Here is an 18,178-nt window from a genome sequence, read left to right as displayed (position 1 = left end):
ACCTGACTTGTGACCCTCTCTTTTAATCTCTACAATTTTATTGTAAATCATTTCAAACGTACAACATTTTATTTCTGACATTTCTGAATCCTTCTGACGTGATCCATCCTTCAAGCATTTTACTCCCGCTGGCACCACAGTCACTCCAGGCTCAGCCTTGTGACCATCCACCCTCAGGATGGGCAGGGACCCTGGCGCGGCGCCAGTGTGTTTGCCGCTCCGGGCTGCATGTACAGTCAGCTGTTTGCCGTTGTCAGAGGTAAACGTGCCGTTCCATTTTCAACGTGAGTCCTCCAGATTTCCGCTCTTTCTGTGTCTGTAACCTTTTCTCTACCTGGGAGACACCCGGCTGCCCTTGTCCCTAAATTAGTGACTTATTAGGTCACCCCCATGAGTGTAGACCTCACCCCACCAGCTGCACCTCACCATCAGCCCCTGTGCAGACCTTGCGTTGGCTTTTGGACAGAGTACTCAGGAAGGAGTGCAGCTCCCTCGGGTCCCGGGAGCTCAGAGAAACGTGTGTCCTTGCTCACCCTGACGTGCTCAGACAGCCCTTCTTGCTGGAGTGGCTGGGTGGACCTGGTTTGTGGTGCTCAGTGAGGGTCTGGAACCTGGTTTTGGATCCTCCCCTCTCCAGATCCGGGGCTTCCATGTCCATAGCCTGGGGTGCAGAAGGGAGTGATGACCTCAGCCTGCACCAGAAGGCCAGGGCCCGTGGGACTGCTCGGGGTGCACCCGCAGCTCCGGGGTTCGACCCAGGGCTCCAGTCCACAGGGCGCAGCCGAGTGCAGAGGAGGCTGGGCCGCTGTGCAGGGTCCGCTGTGCACGGACACGAGTGTGTCCACAGACGGAGCGGCTTTACTCGAGGGTGGGCTTTCCTATTAACAAGTGCTATCAAAGAATGAAGGAACACGTCTGCTTGTTAGGGACTGCGCCCCCTGCTGTCCTGGGCACCCCTCATCTGCATACAGGGACCAGGGGGTGGCGTGCGAGCAGGCTGCCCAGTGCCCAGCCCAGGAGCTGAGATGGACCTGCTGGCTGTGCAGTCCCGAGAGCCCCGCGGCATCCCCTAGGTGCTCACAGCTGTCCGAGGCGCTGGTGGGGTGCCTGCTGCACGGGCCAGCTGGGGCTGAGGGCGTCCTCTGCCCGCAGGTCTCTGCGGGTCGGCCTGCAGATCTCACTGGACTACTGGTGGTGCACGAACGTCATCCTGCGTGGGGTGGAGGAGGTTTGTACCTGCGTCCTGGCTGGCCCGTCCTGTGCCTGTGGGGTGGGCATGCCTGGGGGGCCCAGGGTCCTGCCTGCCCCCATCCCTGTCCTCTCTGCCTGTGGTCAGAACAGCCCGAGGTACTTGGAGGTGATGTCTGCGTGTCATCAGCGGGCGGCTGACGCCCTGGTGGCGGGGGCCATCAGCAACGGGGGTCTGTACGTGAAGCTGGGCCAGGGGCTCTGCTCCTTCAACCACCTGCTGCCCCCCGAGTACATCAGGACATTGCGGGTGCTGGAGGACAGGGCCCTCACGCGGGGCTTCCGGGAGGTGAGCCCACCCCCCGAGGCGTGAGGCGGGGAGTGTGGCCCCATGGTGTCCCCCACGCTGCTCGAGGCGTGTTCCTCCAGGTGGATGAGCTGTTCCTCGAAGACTTCCAGGCCCCGCCCCACGAGCTCTTCCAGGAGTTTGACTACCAGCCCATTGCTGCAGCGAGCCTGGCCCAGGTGCACCGTGCCAGGCTGCACGATGGCACCGTGGTGGCCGTGAAGGTACGAGGGGTCCCCAGGGCATGTGGGGGGCGCGGTGCCGGCAGCCGGCCCTCCCTGAAGCCTCCTGTGCAGGTGCAGTACATCGATCTGCGGGACCGCTTTGATGGCGACATCCACACCCTGGAGCTCCTGCTGCACCTCGTGGAGCTCATGCACCCCAGCTTCGGCTTCAGCTGGGTCCTCCAGGTACCGCGGGGCAGGGGGCTGGGGTGGGCCGGCTCCCAGGCTGGACCCCCAACTGCCCGTATGGTTCCCAGGACCTCAAGGGGACCCTGGCCCAGGAGCTGGACTTTGAGAACGAGGGCCGCAACGCTGAGCGCTGTGCACGGGAGCTGCAACACTTCCGCCACGTTGTGGTGCCCCGCGTGCACTGGGGCACGTCCAGTAAGGTGGGCTGGCCCCCCTGGGTGGTGCCCGCGTGCACTGGGGCACGTCCAGTAAGGTGGGCTGGGCCCCCCTGGGTGGTGCCCACGTGCACTGGGGCACGTCCAGTAAGGTGGGCTGGGCCCCGCTGGGTAGGGGACCTCTGACGCCTGCTCTCTCCCAGCGTGTGCTGACAGCGGAGTTCTATGAGGGCTGCAAGGTCAATGACGTGGAGGCCATCCAGAGCATGGGGCTGGCGGTGCAGGATGTGAGTGCTGTGGGGCTGGACTGGAGGGTGTGACCCGCGTCTGGCGTGATGGCGTGTGGTCTGACCCCATCCCCACTCCTGCCTGTCCTCGGCCCAGATTGCAGAGAAGCTGATCAAGGCTTTTGCCGAACAGATCTTTTACACGGGTTTCATCCACTCTGACCCCCACCCCGGCAATGGTAAGGAGAGCCCCACGGCTGGGGGCGGGGTGCTGGGGGCTGCACCCCAGAACCAGGGAACTAGAGCCCGCCCCTCCCCAGTTCTGGTGCGGAAAGGCCCGGACGGGAAGGCTCAGCTGGTGCTGCTGGACCATGGGCTCTACCAGTTCCTGGACGAGAAGTAAGCGGGCCTGTGGGCTGGGTGGGCACGCCCCCCGACTGGCCACCACCCACTTCCCTGCTCATTGCTGGGCCTGCAGGGACAGGCTCGCCCTGTGCCAGTTGTGGCGGGCCATCATCCTGAGGGACGAGGCGGCCATGAAGGCGCATGCAGCTGAGCTGGGAGTGCAAGGTGAGGCCGGGGGGTGGGTGTGCAGCCCGGAGGGGGCACAGCCTGGCTCAGGCCCCCCCAGACTACCTCCTGTTCTCCGAGGTGCTCATGCAGCGGCCCGTGCGCCTGGGGCAGCTGTGGCGCTCGCGCCTGCTGAGCCGTGAGGAGGCGGCCTACATGCAGGACATGGCCCGCGAGCACTTCGAGGAGGTCATGGCCGTGCTCAAGGCCCTGCCGCGCTCCATGCTGCTCGTGCTGCGCAACGTCAACACGGTGCGCTCCATCAACAACGCCCTGGGCGCCCCGGTGGACCGCTACTTCCTCATGGCCAAGAGGTAGGGCCGCGCAGCCTGGGGCGGTGGGGGTGGGAGGCCGCGCTGACCTCACGCGCGGTGTCTGTGCAGTGCAGTCCGGGGCTGGAGCCGCCTGGCAGGTGCCATGTACCAGAGCATCTATGGTGCCAGCATCCTGCGCCACATCAGGGTCATCTGGGAGACGTTCAAGTTTGAAGTGGCCCTGAGGTGAGCTGGCGTGTGGGGGTCGGAGGATGGGAAGCCAAGGCCCACTCCCCACCTACCTGCCCCCCGACCCCCCCACAGGCTGGAGACCCTGTCGATGCGGCTCACTGCCCTCCTGGTTCGAGTTCTGGTCTACCTGGGCATCATGCCTGACACCAAGGGGCTGTCCAAGTACCTGGAGACCTAGGCATCCTGGACAGGAGGACCATAGAGCTCGTCCCACCGCGCACCCAGCCAGGGCCAAGTGACTGTGATTTGTTGGAGTAGGGGATGCCCTGGGGCCCCGAAATAATCACAATGCTCTTCTGAAAACAAGTGTTTTTTATTTTGTACAAAAAAGGGGTGGGGTGAGTGGCAGTGTCCAGGGGTCTAGAAGTGGGCGGTGACTCGGTCCGTCTCCAACAGGTCATCTAGGATCTGCAGAGAGAGGGCTGGGTGAGGCCGGGGGGCCGGCGGGGGGCGGGCGGGCAGGGGCTGGTGGGGGCGGCTCACGATGTCGGGTGTGGTGCCGATCTTCTTGGCCAGCTCCCCGCGCTCCATTGTGCTCAGGTACAGGTAGCGGTTGAGCAGCTCCCCGTCCAGCACGTTGCGCACAGCGTTCTGTAGGACGCGCCTGTCCACATGCAGCATCCTGGGGGGTGCGGAGGGCACAGGCCATGAGGGGGTCTGGGCTGACCCAGGGGGTCTGGTCGGGCTGGGGGGTGGGCTCACCGGAAGGCGCGGGGGTTGAGGCCAGCGTGGTGGGGCAGCATGGTGGTCAGGGCGTTCTGCAGCATCAGTAGCCGCCGGTAGGTCTTCTCTTGCATGGGCAGCAGCAGCCCGATGCCACCGTCCAGCGTGGCTGAGGGGACAGGGAATGAACCCAGTGCACCCGCCACGGCCCGCTGCCCCCACCCCGGCCCCATGCTCACCGAACCACGTGATGTGCTTGTTCTCCCACACGACGGACTTCTTGCTGGGCCCCTCAGCGGCCCCCCGGCATGGGGTCCTCCAGAACGTGTTCACATGGGCACCCACGTGGAAGTCCGCCCGGCGCAGCAGCCTCATACCCCCAAAGCTCTCCTTGGCTGGGCCACAGGGGACCTCAGGTCACTGCCCGCCTGGCCCCCACCCGACCCCACCCGGCAGAGGAGGGAGGGAGCACTCACCTTCTGGCAGGTACATGTAGACCATGAGGTTGCGGTCACGGTCCGACACTGGGGATCAGAGCCGAGTCAGCCCCTGTGCACACCCAGGGGTCTCAGGGGCCCCAGCCCCCAAACTCACCCAGGAAGCCCAGCTGCGCGTTGTCCACCATGAAGTCCACACTGTACACCTCCAGGGGCTTGGCATCCTGAGGACAGGAGGGCCATCAGGACGGCCCGGGCCAGCCACCAGCCCCCAGCCCCCACGGCACGGCACAGCCCCCTCCGCACCCGGGACACGAGGCTCAGCGTCTTGCTCTCCTCCTGGTAGCGCAGCAGCGAGATGCTCTTCATGACGTCCGCGGCCAGGATGAAGTTCTTGACGCTGATCATCTGGTGGATGTATAGCTGCGTGTCGATGAAGGCCATGCCCGTCAGCTCGCTGGCCCGCAGGCTCCACAGGAAGATCTGGGGGTGGGCGGGGGAGTGAGTAGCTGGGGGGTGCCTGGGGGGTGGCGATGGGGGCCGCGGGGGCGGTGCACACCTTCTGACCGATGGCCGACACCAGGTGGCCATTGCAGTGGCACAGGGCGGTCACGGGGCCCTTCTGCTCCTTCTCGTACAGGACCTTAAACTTGTTCTTGGTCAGAGGCTGGCCAGGCTCAGGCACCACCTCGATCACATCCATGATCAGGATCTGCCGAGGAGATGGGTGGCTGAGTCAGGGTGCTGGGCACTGTCTGCTGTGAAAGCCCTGCTGGCCACTTACCCGCCCTCGGCATGTGACCTCCTCCCCTTGCATGAGGCAGGTCCCAGCGGCCACGTAGCCCTTGAGGCCTGACACAGTCTCCTCGCTGCGCAGCGACACGGTCTTCATGCAGGTCACGTGCTCCCACTCCTCCAGCTCGATCCTGCGGGTGGAGCCCCGGTCAGAGCCAGCCCCGGCCCGCCCCACCACGCCCCGCTCAGGCACAGCCTCACCCACCACGCCCCGCTCAGGCACAGCCTCACCTGGCGTTGGGGATGGCCTCCCAGCTGACTGGGGAGATGAGCTGGATGCAGAAGGCCTCCTGCTGAGGGTGGACGTACCGCTCGTCTGTAAGGACAGAGGGGGACCATCAGGGAGGAGCGGCCCCCAGGACAGGCCCGGCCTGGGCCCCCGCGCACCTCTCTCGATGGTCTCAAACTCCTTCTCCTCGCCCGTCATGCGTGGAACGCGCGTGCAAGGTGTGCTGGTGCTAGTGGCGACGGCGTACACCTTGGGGAGAGCAGGGTGTCAGGAGCCAGAGCCCACCCCAGCCCCGAGAGTTCCTGGCCAAGTGGGGGCGGACCCTGGACTCCACGTGGTCCAGCCCCAAGGGTCACCAGCCGAGTGGGGGCAGACCTTGGACTCCACGTGGTAAGCCACGTAGTGGGCGGTGCAGCGCAGCGGGATCTTCCGAACAGGCCATGGGGCGTCGTAGGACAAGTAGGCGGGCAGAACGCTGATCCTCAGCTCGCCCTGGGTGGGCACAGGGGTGAGGGAGGCCTGGTGCCCACTGAAGGCCGAGCTGGTGAACCCAGGCCTCGAGGGCTCCCTCAGGTCAGCCCTCGGGTCCGCTGGAACGGGCAGCGACAGAGGCTGTGGCCCACTGTCCTGCTCTTTGCGGGCTTCCTGTCCCTTCACCCAGGTTTGCCCAGGGCTGGCATGGGTGTGGCCTGAGGCTGGGCTCGGGGGGGTGGGCGCCGGAGGCCGCAGGCACAGGGTGGGACGCGCACGCCACGCCAGCACCTGCACATGGGGCCCAGCGGCTCCCCTCCAGCCCAGGCCTAAGTGCACTGGCGCTGCCGAGTCCTCGGCGGCCCATGGGGCTACTGCTGTCATCTCTGTGACACGAAGAAGCTCGGTACGTGAGCATCCCAGCCGGTCACCCAGCGCCTTGAGCAGAGCTGGGTGCCCAGTGGGCAGACCAGCGACTGAACCCGGCTGGTGCCCTTGTGGGCCACACCCTCCATTGCCAATCTCCTCGTCCTCCAAGCCTCTCCAGCGTTCAGCCCCACATCACCTCCTTGACCTTGGCTCCCACCACCCACCGGACAGCCCGACTCTCCACGCCACGGTGCCCCCATTCCCAGCCATGGGTTGAGGGCCTCATTCTTGGGCCCCAGCACCTGGTCCTGCCTAGTTGTCCTCGGAGGGGGTTGGCACGCCTGGCCGGGCCTCGTGGGGCCTCCCTACCTGTCTGTTGAAGTACAGGAACCCTCGGGGGCAGTTGATGTTGTGGAACGGGGCAAAAGAGTCGATGGGGCCGTCGATGCCCATGGGGTGCAGCCGCAGGGCCCCCCGGCCAGTCACCAGGAGCCAGTGGGGCGAGGGACCGCAGATGAACACCTGGGGGCAGACAGTGTGAGGAAGCCCCTCACACTGTGGGGAGGCCCTGTGCTCGCCAACCCTGCTCTGCAGAGCAGCTGGCCTACCCCGGAGTAGCCATAAATGTCCTCGAAGTAGCGGAACCGCGCCACGCGGCCTCGGGGCCCTGTCCCCTCCTCCGTGCTACCCCCTTCCGCCTTCTTCTTGGACGGCTTTGGCTTCTTCTCCCGGAAGTTGATGTTGTGGGGGACCTGGAGGGTGCTGCAGTTAAGGGCTGGGACCCCTAGCCCTGCCTCACCGCCCCCACACCCAGCCCTGCCGGTCACTGCACCTTCTTGAAGCGAACTTTGAGGTTCCCCTGGCCGAGCTGTGAGTCGTGAGGGAAGGCCTCATAAATGAGGAGCTCCTGGTCCACGTGCACCTGGGGACAGGGGACGTCAGGGGGCAGGGCCGGCAGGCGGGCCGGGTCAGGGCGGGCAGGTGGGCACACTCACCAGCAAGTAGGGCCTGCGCTGGCGACTCCCCAAAGCCACCAGCAGCACCTCCTTGACCAGGGGCAGCTCGCCCTGGCGCGTGGCCTCCTCCTTCCGGGCCTCGCCCTGGGTGGTGGGCTGGCCAAAGGAGCTGTCCACCAGGACGCGCTGGCCCACAGGGAAGTTCTTCACCAGGAACACGAGCCGCCAGTCGGGGAGCTGGTAGATCTGTGGGGTGGTGCGGTCAGCGGTGGGGCGGGCGCCGGGCAGGCCTGGGGGGCGTGGGCACAGGGTGCCACCCACCTCCATGGCTCCGTTCTCCCGCACCAGCAGGCACCAGTGGGTGGGCTCGGCCCGGAAGGGCGCGGGGTCCCGGTCGGCGGGCGGCTGGCTGCTCCTGCGCGCCTCCTCCTTGCTGGGGCTGAAGAGGGAGCCTGAGTCCCCGTAGAGCATCTCCTCCTCGTCGTCCACCGTGGGGCTGCGAAGGGCAGGTGTCACAGGTCACAGGCACAGGCGCGTGGCCTAGCCTCCCTGCCCCGCCGCCCTCGCACACCTGGTCTCTGCACCCGCCCCACCCCGCTGCCCTCACACATTTGGTCTTTGCACCCACCCCGCCCTGCTGCCTTCACACACCTGGTCTCTGCACCCTGGCCCTCAGCCTCAGGGCCGCCGCGGCCCCCCAGTTCGTCGCGGACTCCTCCCAGGCGGCTCTCGGTGGTGAACATGCCGCTGACGTCCCGGTATACACACAGTGTGATCACCTTGGACTGCTGCGGGGAGAGAGAGTGCTCAGCTGGGGAGGGGGCACGCGGGCAGAGGTCAGCAGGCCCTGGGACAGAGCAGGGCGCCTACATGGTGCAGGGGTGGCTTATGCAGCGCCAGGCGGTGATGGCGGCCCCCGTACGAATCATTCTTGAGTAGGAACATGGTGACGTGGCCCTCAGCGCTCATGATGACCACGTAGGGGTCAGCCACGGCACACTGCACGATGGGGGAGCCCAGGTCCACAGGGATGAAGTGCAGCTGGTTCACTGCGGACACAGGCCAGTCAGCCCCGGGCAGGGGGCACGCGCCAGCCCCGGGCCCGCGCCCACCCGCCCGAGGCCTGGCGCACCTCCTTCCAACAGGCGGATGCCGAGCGGCGACACCTGCACGATGTAGCGATTGTCCCCAATGTTGCCAGCAAAGACCGTGGGGCCCTGCGTGGCAAAGCCGCTGGCATCCAGCTCCATGATCTCCTGCCCCGTCTGCAGGATCTGTGGGCAGCGGTGGGTGAGGGGCATTGCTCACAGTAGGGCCCCAACCCGGGCTCCGGGTGCCTCACCATGGTAGAGTCTTCCCGGCTAAGAATGAGGAACCCGTGTCTCCGCCCGTCATCCTCGGCCTCAGGAGCACCAGGCTCTGGCTCCGTGCCCTCCCCTTTGAGGGTCTCCTCCTGTGAAGGCAGAAGAGGGCAGGGATTCCCAGCCCAGGCCACGCCACCTGAGCAGCAAGCCTGAGCGGCACAGAGCCGGGTCCCGGGCCCCGTGGCCCCTGGGCACCCGCCACAGGCCAGGCGCAGGCCAGGATCGCTGGCTGGGTGTCGCCAACCTGGGCGCACTCACCTGCTCCTTACGCACGGGGGCAATGACGGTCCACATGTCATAGCAGCCAGGGAGCTCAAAAGTGGTCACCACCTGGGGCCGGATGCTCTTCTGGAAGGACAGGCGGGGGTCAGCAGGTCACCCAGGCCCCACCAGGAGGCGCCCCCTCGACGCCCCTCACCTGCAGCACCGACAGGGCCCCGTTCTTGCCATAGCCGGAGCACACCACGATCTCCAGGTCTGGCTCCGGACTGTTCTGAAACTGCACGGGGCAGGGGCAGGGGTGAGGGCCGGACCTCTGCTGTGCAGCCTGCCCCGCCCCGCCGTGTGCCCCCCTCCCCCAGTGGGCACCTCTTCAGAGAGGAAGGCAGGCTCGCCCATGGCGGCGTTGGCACAGGGTCCAATGTTGAGGATGCTGTCACACACCTGTGGGCACGGCAGTGGTCAGGAGGCAGGCTGGCCAGGACCGGGCAACCACTCTGAGCCCCACCTCACCTCAAAGGAGTACGTGGCCAGCTGTGTGCCTGACTGCGCCTCGCTGCCATACACTTCAATCTCGTCCACCTCATCCTGCGGCACTGACTTGCTCCCTGGAGCATGACGAGAGCCCACCTGAGCCCACCTGCTGGCCCGCACCTGACCAGCCTGACACTCAGCCCTCCCGCACCCAACCAGCCCCTCACCCAATGCTCAGCCCGCACCCGACCAGCCCCGCACCCGACCAGCCCTGCACCCAACCAGCCCGCACCCGACCAGCCTGACGCTCAGCCCTCCCTCACCCGACCAGCCTCTCACCCGAACAGCCCCTCACCTGACGCTCAGCCCACACCCAACCAGCCCCGCACCCGACCAGCCCGCACCTGACCAGCCCGTGGTGGCGTCCACACGCTTCTTCTTGGAGGGTGGCTCTTCCTGTGAGGTGGGAGGAGTAGGGACTGAGTACCTCGGAGGGCGCCTGTAGGGGCTGCATCCCCACGGGCCTGAGCTCACCTTGTCGGCAGCCTCGCGGGCGGTGCTGGCCGGGGGCTCCTGCAGCTTCTCCGTGTACTTGAGGAGCAGCGAGTTGCCGAGACGAGAGCCAAGGAACAGATACCCAGGCTCCATGGTGACCATCTGGGGGCGGGATGGGTGAGGGTGCGGCCTGCCCAACCTGGGGCCCGGGGCCGCCCTCCGAGACCCCACTCACGCTGGTGGTGAGGACACTGGCAGCAGCCTTGTCGAAGTGGAAGGCCCGGACGCTGCGCATGCCATCCGTGATGAGCGTCAGCACGTAGCTGCGGGGGCGGGGGTGGGAGGACACTCAGCTGGGGCTGGGGGACCACTCCCCTGCCAGGGAGGACGGGCCCCAGAGCGGGGACTCACATCTCACCGCCCTTGAGGGAGATGACCATCTTGTCATAGGAGATGAAGGCCGCCTGAGCACAGTCCAGGGTGATCCGCACACCTTCCTGGGTGCCTGTGGGCAGGGGTGGTCAGCCAGGCCCAGCAGCAGCCCCCGCCACCCCGGGCCCTGCTCCCCAGCACTCACGCAGGGGGAAGGCAGTGGTGCCGGTGGTGAGGCTGTTGAGAGCCACGCCGTAGGGAGGGACGCTCTGATTCAGGTACAGCAGCGAGTTGACCGCGAAGATCACCACTCCACCTGGAACAGACACGCTGGTGGCAGGGCCCAGCACGCTCCACACACACCCCACCCCCGCCGCCCCAGCCCAGGCCCCTGTCACCTATGGGCTTGGGCACCGCCAGGGCCTGGGTGCAGTCGAAGGGCAGGCTGGTGAGGGACCAGATGACGGGGTGCACCTTCTGCGTTATGTTCAGGGAGATGGCCACGATGGAGCATGTGTCCTGCCGCACGGCCACCCGCCTGGGGGCCAAAAGGAGTCAGCGTGGGGCCGGCATAGCAGACCCGCTCCCCCGGAGACCAGCCAGGTTCCTCCCCCGCAGCAAGCCCTGTGCACAACCAGGCCGCAGGCCCTCACCCAGGCCACGTCTGGTTGGGCTCAAACAGGATGAGCAGGGTGGGCTCGTAGTAGCCATGCAGGAACTGCAGGTCGACGATGTTGAGAAGCTTCTCATCCAGGGCCCGCACGTCGATGATGTAGCTAGGCAGGAAGCTGGACCTCTGCCTAGGGGCAGCAGGCGTCAGTGGGGGCAGTGTGGTGCACACCTGGACTCCGTGGGGCCCCCACCCCGCCCCCACACTCACCCCTCTCCCACGAGCCCCTCGTGCTCCTCGGCCAGGCTCTCCCTGCGGAAGGGCAGGACCACCAGCCGCGTGCCGTAGATGAGCATGGCCGCGCAGCGCCCGTCGGGGTCCACACGCACCCGTGGCGTGTGTACGTTCTGCACGAAGCCGTCCTGCAGGAGAGGGGCGTCAGGCAGGAGCACCCCCCAGAGACTGGGCTGGGGCTGGGCTGGGGGTGGGGAGTCGAGCCCTACCCGCAGCTCAGGCTCCTCGAAGTAGTGCAGAGACAAGGTCTTGAGGTCGTGGGTGCCTGGGTCGTACTCCACCACCGACAGCTGGGGGCGGCAGGTCAGAATGGGGCCCGCCCCCCACAGCCCCCAGATCCCACCCCTGCCCACCCCACCCCCGCCCCACCTTGGCATCCTTGAAGCTCAGGAGCAGGGCATCCCGCTTGGCGCCGGCCAGCTGCACGCTGGCCATGGACATGACGTTACCAAAAAAGGAGAAGGAAGCCACCAGCTCCAGCTTTTCCCGGTGCTCTCGGTGGGCCTTCCCATCTGCGGAGAGAAAGTGAACAGGGCCTGGGGCCCACGTCCAGCCCCCGCTCCCGGGTTCACGGCTGGGCAGCCACCCTGAGCTCACTCACCTGTGCTCCTGTCATTTTTGGTCGGTGCCTGGAGGAGGGAGGAAGAAGGAAAAAACTGTGAGGGGCCCACCTTACCCACAACCGGCCCTGTGGCCAAGAGCCCTCAATGGGGAGCGGGCGACCAGCCCGCAGGAAGCACCCCCAGCTCCCCCAACGCTGGGGCTCTCAGGGTCGAAGGCTGGACAGCACTGTATGTGCCCCCCAAAACCACTCAGACTCACCCTGGGCCAGCCAGTGATGACACGTGCTTGCTAGGAAGAAGGAACCCCAGCTCTGCTGAGCCCAACTGGTTGTGACAGTGACCCTACCGGGGCCGTGGCCTCACCCCATCTGCATCCTCCAGGTAGGCCCAGGGCCCAGGACCCTGGTGAGGGGAGGCGGCCACACCAACCCTGAGCTGCATCCCGGGAACGCCCCTCACTACAGCCCACTGCACCCAAGCAGGGAGAAAAACCATCTACTGTTTTCAGTGACTATGTCAAGCACTTGATAACAGACGAGACCCATTCATGACGGAAACCCCTTGCTGACCCAGAACACAACTTCCTTAATCCAGAAAAAGTCATCCCCGGCGGGTCTCTAGCAGGGACACACTTGCACTGAACACGACAGTTGCCCTCAGCGATGGGTCCAGCCCAGGGCACCGCCTCCCTTGGCCAGACACAGGGTCAAGATGCAGACTGACTGCCACTCTGGGCAGTAACAAGACACAGAGGGAAAACATAACAGATTTTAAGACACACGTAGACGTAATTAAATAATCTAACACACCACTGGCAATTTAGAAGGCAGAGGCAGGAAAAGGACAGAACCTCTAACTGAAGACATAACCGAAATATCCTGATGAGAAGCATCAGCCTACAGACTCAAGGTCAGTAAGTCCCAAAGCAGGACAAACACAAACAAACTACAGCCAAGCACATCGCAGTTGAAAGACAGAAAATCAAAGACAAAGACAAGTATCATAAAAGCAGTCAGAGGAGAACAGAAATGCCACCTTCATTAAAACTGACTATAGGAGCCAGAGACGGTCTTTAAAGTGATGAAAGAAGAAAACAGTCAACTTAGAATTGTAAACCCAATGAAAATATCCCTCAAAAAGGAAGTTGAAATAAAAACGTTTTCAGACAAACAAAAGTGGACCAAGATCATCAACATCAGAAACACTCTTCAACAATTACCAAAGGAAGGTCTTCAGGCTGAAGACCCCAGATGACAAAAAAAGACTACAGCCTCCTGCACAGAGTGTGAACTGCTGAACGTGTGATAATAAATGAAGGAAGGACTCAGGGGAGAGAGGCAGGCGCACCTGGAGGTGGGGAGAGGGTGAGTGAGGTGCGCCCCAGCCGCCCCGCCACCCCACAGATGCCAAGCGCAGAGGAAGGTCTGAGCACGAGATGGCACCTTCCACCTCAAGTCCGTGTCACAGTGGGGAGGCTACCACCCACCTCTCCAAGCCACCGACACCAGCGCCCAGGACCACACCAAGGATCTGACCAGGCCTGGACTCTCACGGGCCTGTGGTCCCAGCAGGGACTGTGGTGTTGCCTGGATGCACAGGTGTACTGACCTCTGGGAAAAGCCAAGGGGATCCTCCAGGCCCAGGGAAAAAGCCAGAGATACAGCAACACGTTCAGGACTGTAGACGAGGGTATGCAGGAAATTCTGGTGCTTATGCAGCTTTTCTGAGAGTCTGAATTTATGTAAAATCAAAATGCTAACAACAGTATAATGTTCTGCAGGAGCAAGCCTGTGACAACAGAATGCAGCGAGCAGGGAAAGAGGGTGAAGGGTTTCAAGGATTCTAGGCTGTCTGGGCAGGCTCCCTCGAGCCAGAGACTGCTGTGACCTCAAATGTAAGAAAAAATGCACAACCCGAAGTCAACAGAAAAGATGAAATGAGCGACTCCCCTGGTGGCCCAGTAAGGAGCTAAGACCCCATGCTTCCAATGCCAGAGGGCCAGATTTGATCCTGGTCCCACATGCCACAACTAAGACCCAGCATAGCCAAATAAATAAAACGAAAAACAAGCGAATAAATAAAATATTTCTTGAAGAGATAAAATGAAACAAAATAGCTGATCAATCCAAAACAATAAATAAAAGAACAGTAAGATGCAAGAGGGTGATTCAAACCCAACTACACGAGACATTCCCTCAAATAACTAGACCAGATCAGATCCATTCGTGACAGAATAAATAAATAAACCAAACATTCAGGCCAGAAGACAATAAAAATCGTCAGAATAATAAACAACATCCAACTATTTGCTATTGGTTCACTGAAAACATAACAACACAGATTTTAAAAAGATGCTCTATGCAAGGACTTAAGAAAACAAACAAACGAAAAACGCGTAGCCAAGTTACTACTAGACAAAGTAGATCTTAAGGCAAAAAGTATTAAAGGGGGACGTTTCCCGACAAAAAGCTCAGTTCAAAAGTAACTCTTTCGGCCTCACAAGCATGTGGAGATGGTTCCCCAACCAGGGGTGGAACCTGCACTCCCTGCAGTGGAACCACCATGAAGTCCCCCAAAGTGACTTGTAATTTGTCTTTCTGTACCTAATAATTCAGCTTACACACTTACACACACACACGATTCCTGACAACCCTATAGGGCAAGTGCTCCATCTTGTTCATCTCTAAAATTATACGTTCTTGATTTTTGGCTCCTCCATGTAAATCTGAGAATCACGATAAATTAAACTGTTGAGAAACTTTACTGCAACTTTGAGAAAAAGGACATTTAATTAATTAAAAGGACAAAATTAATTAATTAATTTTGGATTAATTTGTGCGGGGCAGGGCGGGGCGGGTGACATCTCTACAGTATTGAGACTTCCCGTCCATGATACCTTTTCTGTTTACTTGGGACTGTCATTAATTTTAGGAAGTGCCCTACATTTCCTACATGTCTTTTCCTCTCAAAGGTCACAGCTGCCCCAGCCAGCACTCACCCGCTTCCCACACACAGCTACCCTGCCCCGGCCGCTGTCCGCGGTCTGCCAGCCCAGGACCCGAGCCAGGCACACACCCAGCGCCAGGCCCACCACCTGCTCGGGACCCTCTCCCTTCCCTGCCGCCACCCTGCAGACCTTGCCCATGAACCTGGCTCCCTGGCGGAGACTGCACATGGCCCCGTGGGGCTCACCATCCTCTCTTCATCCCAGTTGGGGGCTGCTCTGAAGGACAGGAGCCTCAAAAGAGAGGCAGTGCCCTGTGAGTGGTCTGGCCCTGGCCTCGTCTCACCACCCAGGAAGCTCAGCCACCGCGAGGCCACTGGTCAGACACCAGGCTAGCCCCGTGGAGAGAGAGGAGACAGGCCCTTCCCGTCACGCAGACCGGGCCCAGGCCGGGCGTCCGTCCGCATGGTCCCTGTGGTGCTGTCCTGGCTCCCGGCTGCCCTCAGGACTGTGCCACCCTGGTGACAGTGTGTCTGGGGCTCCAGGCAGGCTGTCCTGCAGCAGTGACTAGGCTGGTCCCCGACGGGCTCAGCCACTGAGGGCTCTGCCCAGGCGCCACACTCCCTCCTGCCACTACACTCTGTGCTCTGTCCAGGAGCTGGAGGCTGCCCTACGCTGAAAGGCTGTGGAGCAAACACCTGACTCAGGCCTGGCAGCCACATCCGGTCTGCCGAGGGCCTCCTGTGGGATTCTTCACAGCTCTTGAAAGGTATGCAGAGCCTCTGAGGGTCTCGGTGGGCTCCATGCGGGGGCTGCCCAGTGCTCCTTCCCTTCAGGGCACTAATGTGCCCTCACTCACCTCACAAAACCCTGCTTTTCCTACCAGTTCCTGTTCCATTCCTTCCCTTCCCTTTGCACAGATCTCCCCCATGGAGTTGTCTCTGTCCACTGGTGCTAACTCTCCTGCTCTGGGCTCCTGGCCTCACCAGCCCACATCCTGCCTGACGCCAGGCTTCCTCGTCGGGGTCGCCAAGCGCGTCTAGGTCTCAGGACCCATCTGAGGCTCAGAAACACAGGGCCCAGCATCCAGATTAGGCCATGAAAGGCTCCACGGCTTCCAGCGTGGCAGGTCTCTCAGCCCTTGTCCTGGGGGAGGCGGTGATGCAAGGCCGGACGCTTTCTGCAGTAGCTGCATGCGTGCATCGAGAGATGGTAGAAACCATACCCCAGTGGGGCCTGCAGGTGGCAGAGCTCCTGGCTTCCTGACGACAGACGCTGAGGCGCCGGCGGTGCTTCAAGCTGCTGACAGCAACACACACTCCAACAACGTCCAAAGTGCACTCTTTGCCCCTATGCCTCTCACCCCGCAACCATCGCCCCTGCAGTGCCAGCAACTTCACTTGCAGGGTGAGTCTGGCCCCAAACCCAACTCTGGCAAAGCCTCTGCACAGCCCACAGCTCCGCTCCCTTGCGCGCCTCACATCCTGTCTATCCTGCCTCCTTGCCCCACCAATGACCACCCAGCCCAGTCGCCTTCTACTTGTCGCAGCCACGGTGACCCCAGGACACAAGGGTCAGATCAGCTCACTCCTCTGCCCAAACCTTAACTCACCATTGGCCTCAGGTCAACACTCAGCTCCCAAGACTGCCCTCAAGGCTACCCTGCTGATGCCCTGATCCAGCCTTGCAAGCCCCGTGACCAGCCACTCTTCCCTCCCTACTGCCCTGGCACCTTCACTCCGCCTCAAAGCTCTTCTCCCCCCCACACCTACAAGGCTCCCCCCATCAGCTCCTCCTCACCCACTCAAATCTCACCTTTCCAAGGAGGTGAGCTTTAGACCTCGCCTGGCTCCCCACTCCCCATCCCGTCCTGGTGGTATGCATGGGCACTCTGGCCTTCAGCAAGTGCTGCACTGGCAGCGTGTGGCCCCCTACCCCCAGAACCACAGCCATGAGGGCAGCTCATCAACCCCTCTCAAGATGCCCACACAAAACAGGCTCTTAACAGATGACCCCTAGAAAGAGAAGTGAGTGATCGCTAAGGAAGGGGCTGCGAACCCAAGTGCAAAACATATACAGATGTAAAAACATTCAATTTGTCCCTCAAAGTTGACTGAAAGCCAGTGTCAGATATAGTATATACAGCAAAGATGCTCTCATTCAATGTAGAGCCGTATGTATTTATTAGCAAAATTTCATTTTCAGTTTTGACTGAAATGTCGACAAAAGCCAAATACTGATCTCAAAACTGCTGTATCACAAAAGCTTAAACTAATATTATTTACTGACACAAACAGTCACTAACCTCTCACACAGTCTTCTGTATTTTGCTTGCTTCATCATGTGTGGATTAGTACAGCTGTACACACATTTAACATAAAACAAACACTAGTGTCCTGAAGTAAGTGCCCGGGGAAGGCGGCCTCCTCCCTGCTGCCCCAGCCCTTACTCAGAACCCTGCCCTGCGGAGGACAACCCTTCCTGCCCCACTTCCACTCTGCACCCCAGTCCAACCCTGCCTGCCCTCAGATGCTTCTGGCCGGCACGCTGTCCTTGCATCCACGTGGAACCCACCCCTCCCTATCCTTGCATCTGGCTCTTACTCCCCTTCCAAGAACAGATGCGAAGATGCCTTTTGAAGAAGCCACCCCTCACCACCAAAACCCTCACACCTCTGGCAATCAGAGCACCCCCGGTGTTTCCCCCACCGAGGGATTCATCACACCTTACTGACCTCCAACCCACAACCTGCCCCCACCCTACACCCAGCCCTGTTCCCTTTGCCAGGAATGTTCTTTCCCCAACGAATTCCTACTCTGTCTAAAGGAGGTTCCTCTGATCCCTCAGCCCTCATCTATTTCCTTCGCTGTTTTTGCAGGGTGTCCACAGGTGTGTGTTCTCACGCGTGTATTTAGTCAGTAGGTGTCCTCCTGCTCCAAGTGTGTGCAGATTTTGTTCTCTACCGTATCGCTAAAACCGAGCACACGGTACATATTCATGCGATTTGTTGAGAAATAGAGCAAATGAGATGCCTAGGGTAGGCCGCCGAGCCCAACAGAGCTTCAGGAGGTCGAGGAACATGGTTCCCGGACACGACCAAGCGCGGCGCTGTCGGCCCGATCGGCCTCGGGCCGGGGCACCCCCTCGCCGCGGGGCGCAGCGGCCCCAGCGGGCCTGCCTACCTCGGAGTCCCGGTTGAGGCGGTACACGTAGAGCTGCGAGGTCCCGGCTACCACGAGGTTGCGCTCGCTGTTGTTAAAGAAATTGCAGTACATGGAGAACTCGAGGCCGGTGGGCGGATGCGCCTGCTTGTACACAGCGTACATGGCGCCGCACTCGGGCTGCACAGGAAGGGGACAGGGTGAGCAGGAACGCCCGCGCGCGACCCCGGGCCCGCCCGCGCCCACCCGCCGCCCACCTTGCAGTTGGAGCCAGCTGATGGGGGACCTGTACGGCGCCGAACACGGCCCGCCCGGACGCGGAAGCCGCGCGCCACGGTTCCGGGTCCTGCGCCTGCG

General features: G+C 62.1%; 2 protein-coding genes across 7 annotated transcripts in view; one reads left to right on the top strand and one right to left on the bottom strand.

Moving 5' to 3' along the window:
• ADCK5 (aarF domain containing kinase 5) overlaps positions 1–3,711 on the top strand; it is a 13,608-nt gene extending 9,897 nt beyond the window's left edge. For 2 of the 4 annotated variants that reach the window (XM_019973599.2, XM_070802244.1), the window contains exons 4-15: positions 1,153–1,228; positions 1,337–1,537; positions 1,618–1,758; positions 1,819–1,944; positions 2,016–2,147; positions 2,306–2,389; positions 2,487–2,568; positions 2,650–2,728; positions 2,808–2,899; positions 2,961–3,213; positions 3,283–3,399; positions 3,478–3,711. In XM_019973599.2, the coding sequence (XP_019829158.1) occupies positions 1,153–1,228; positions 1,337–1,537; positions 1,618–1,758; positions 1,819–1,944; positions 2,016–2,147; positions 2,306–2,389; positions 2,487–2,568; positions 2,650–2,728; positions 2,808–2,899; positions 2,961–3,213; positions 3,283–3,399; positions 3,478–3,583 (1,489 nt within the window). In that variant the 3' untranslated portion in view covers positions 3,584–3,711. The remainder of the gene's footprint in view (positions 1–1,152; positions 1,229–1,336; positions 1,538–1,617; positions 1,759–1,818; positions 1,945–2,015; positions 2,148–2,305; positions 2,390–2,486; positions 2,569–2,649; positions 2,729–2,807; positions 2,900–2,960; positions 3,214–3,282; positions 3,400–3,477) is intronic. The other 2 variants (XM_019973600.2, XM_019973601.2) reach the window with 2 other exon arrangements.
• On the bottom strand, positions 3,700–18,178 carry CPSF1 (cleavage and polyadenylation specific factor 1). 3 transcript variants are annotated; one of them, XM_070802241.1, is made up of 38 exons: positions 18,079–18,178; positions 17,843–18,001; positions 11,755–11,782; positions 11,523–11,689; positions 11,363–11,443; positions 11,130–11,281; positions 10,903–11,049; positions 10,648–10,787; positions 10,455–10,565; positions 10,289–10,382; positions 10,113–10,200; positions 9,917–10,039; positions 9,787–9,838; positions 9,422–9,516; positions 9,278–9,352; positions 9,108–9,188; positions 8,948–9,037; positions 8,668–8,778; positions 8,458–8,599; positions 8,196–8,374; positions 7,977–8,113; positions 7,647–7,821; positions 7,365–7,571; positions 7,202–7,291; positions 6,978–7,121; positions 6,739–6,891; positions 5,905–6,021; positions 5,688–5,778; positions 5,532–5,616; positions 5,290–5,431; positions 5,065–5,217; positions 4,812–4,988; positions 4,663–4,729; positions 4,545–4,592; positions 4,308–4,463; positions 4,108–4,237; positions 3,889–4,027; positions 3,700–3,813 (listed from the first exon to the last, which is right to left on the bottom strand). In XM_070802241.1, exons 2-38 carry the CDS (start codon positions 17,984–17,986, stop codon positions 3,766–3,768), a joined length of 4,359 nt encoding a protein of 1,452 aa, XP_070658342.1. In that variant the 5' UTR covers positions 17,987–18,001; positions 18,079–18,178; the 3' UTR covers positions 3,700–3,765. The 3 variants fall into 3 exon arrangements, with proteins under 3 accessions (XP_070658342.1, XP_070658343.1, XP_070658344.1); XM_070802242.1 differs by having other exon boundaries at positions 7,977–8,110; XM_070802243.1 differs by having other exon boundaries at positions 11,523–11,665.

The sequence above is a fragment of the Bos indicus genome, chromosome 14 (assembly GCF_029378745.1).
Source record: "Bos indicus isolate NIAB-ARS_2022 breed Sahiwal x Tharparkar chromosome 14, NIAB-ARS_B.indTharparkar_mat_pri_1.0, whole genome shotgun sequence".
NCBI classification, from domain to species: Eukaryota; Metazoa; Chordata; class Mammalia; order Artiodactyla; family Bovidae; genus Bos; species Bos indicus.
The sequence above is the reverse complement of the archived record's forward strand: the minus strand, read 5'-3'. Positions and strand labels throughout refer to the sequence as shown.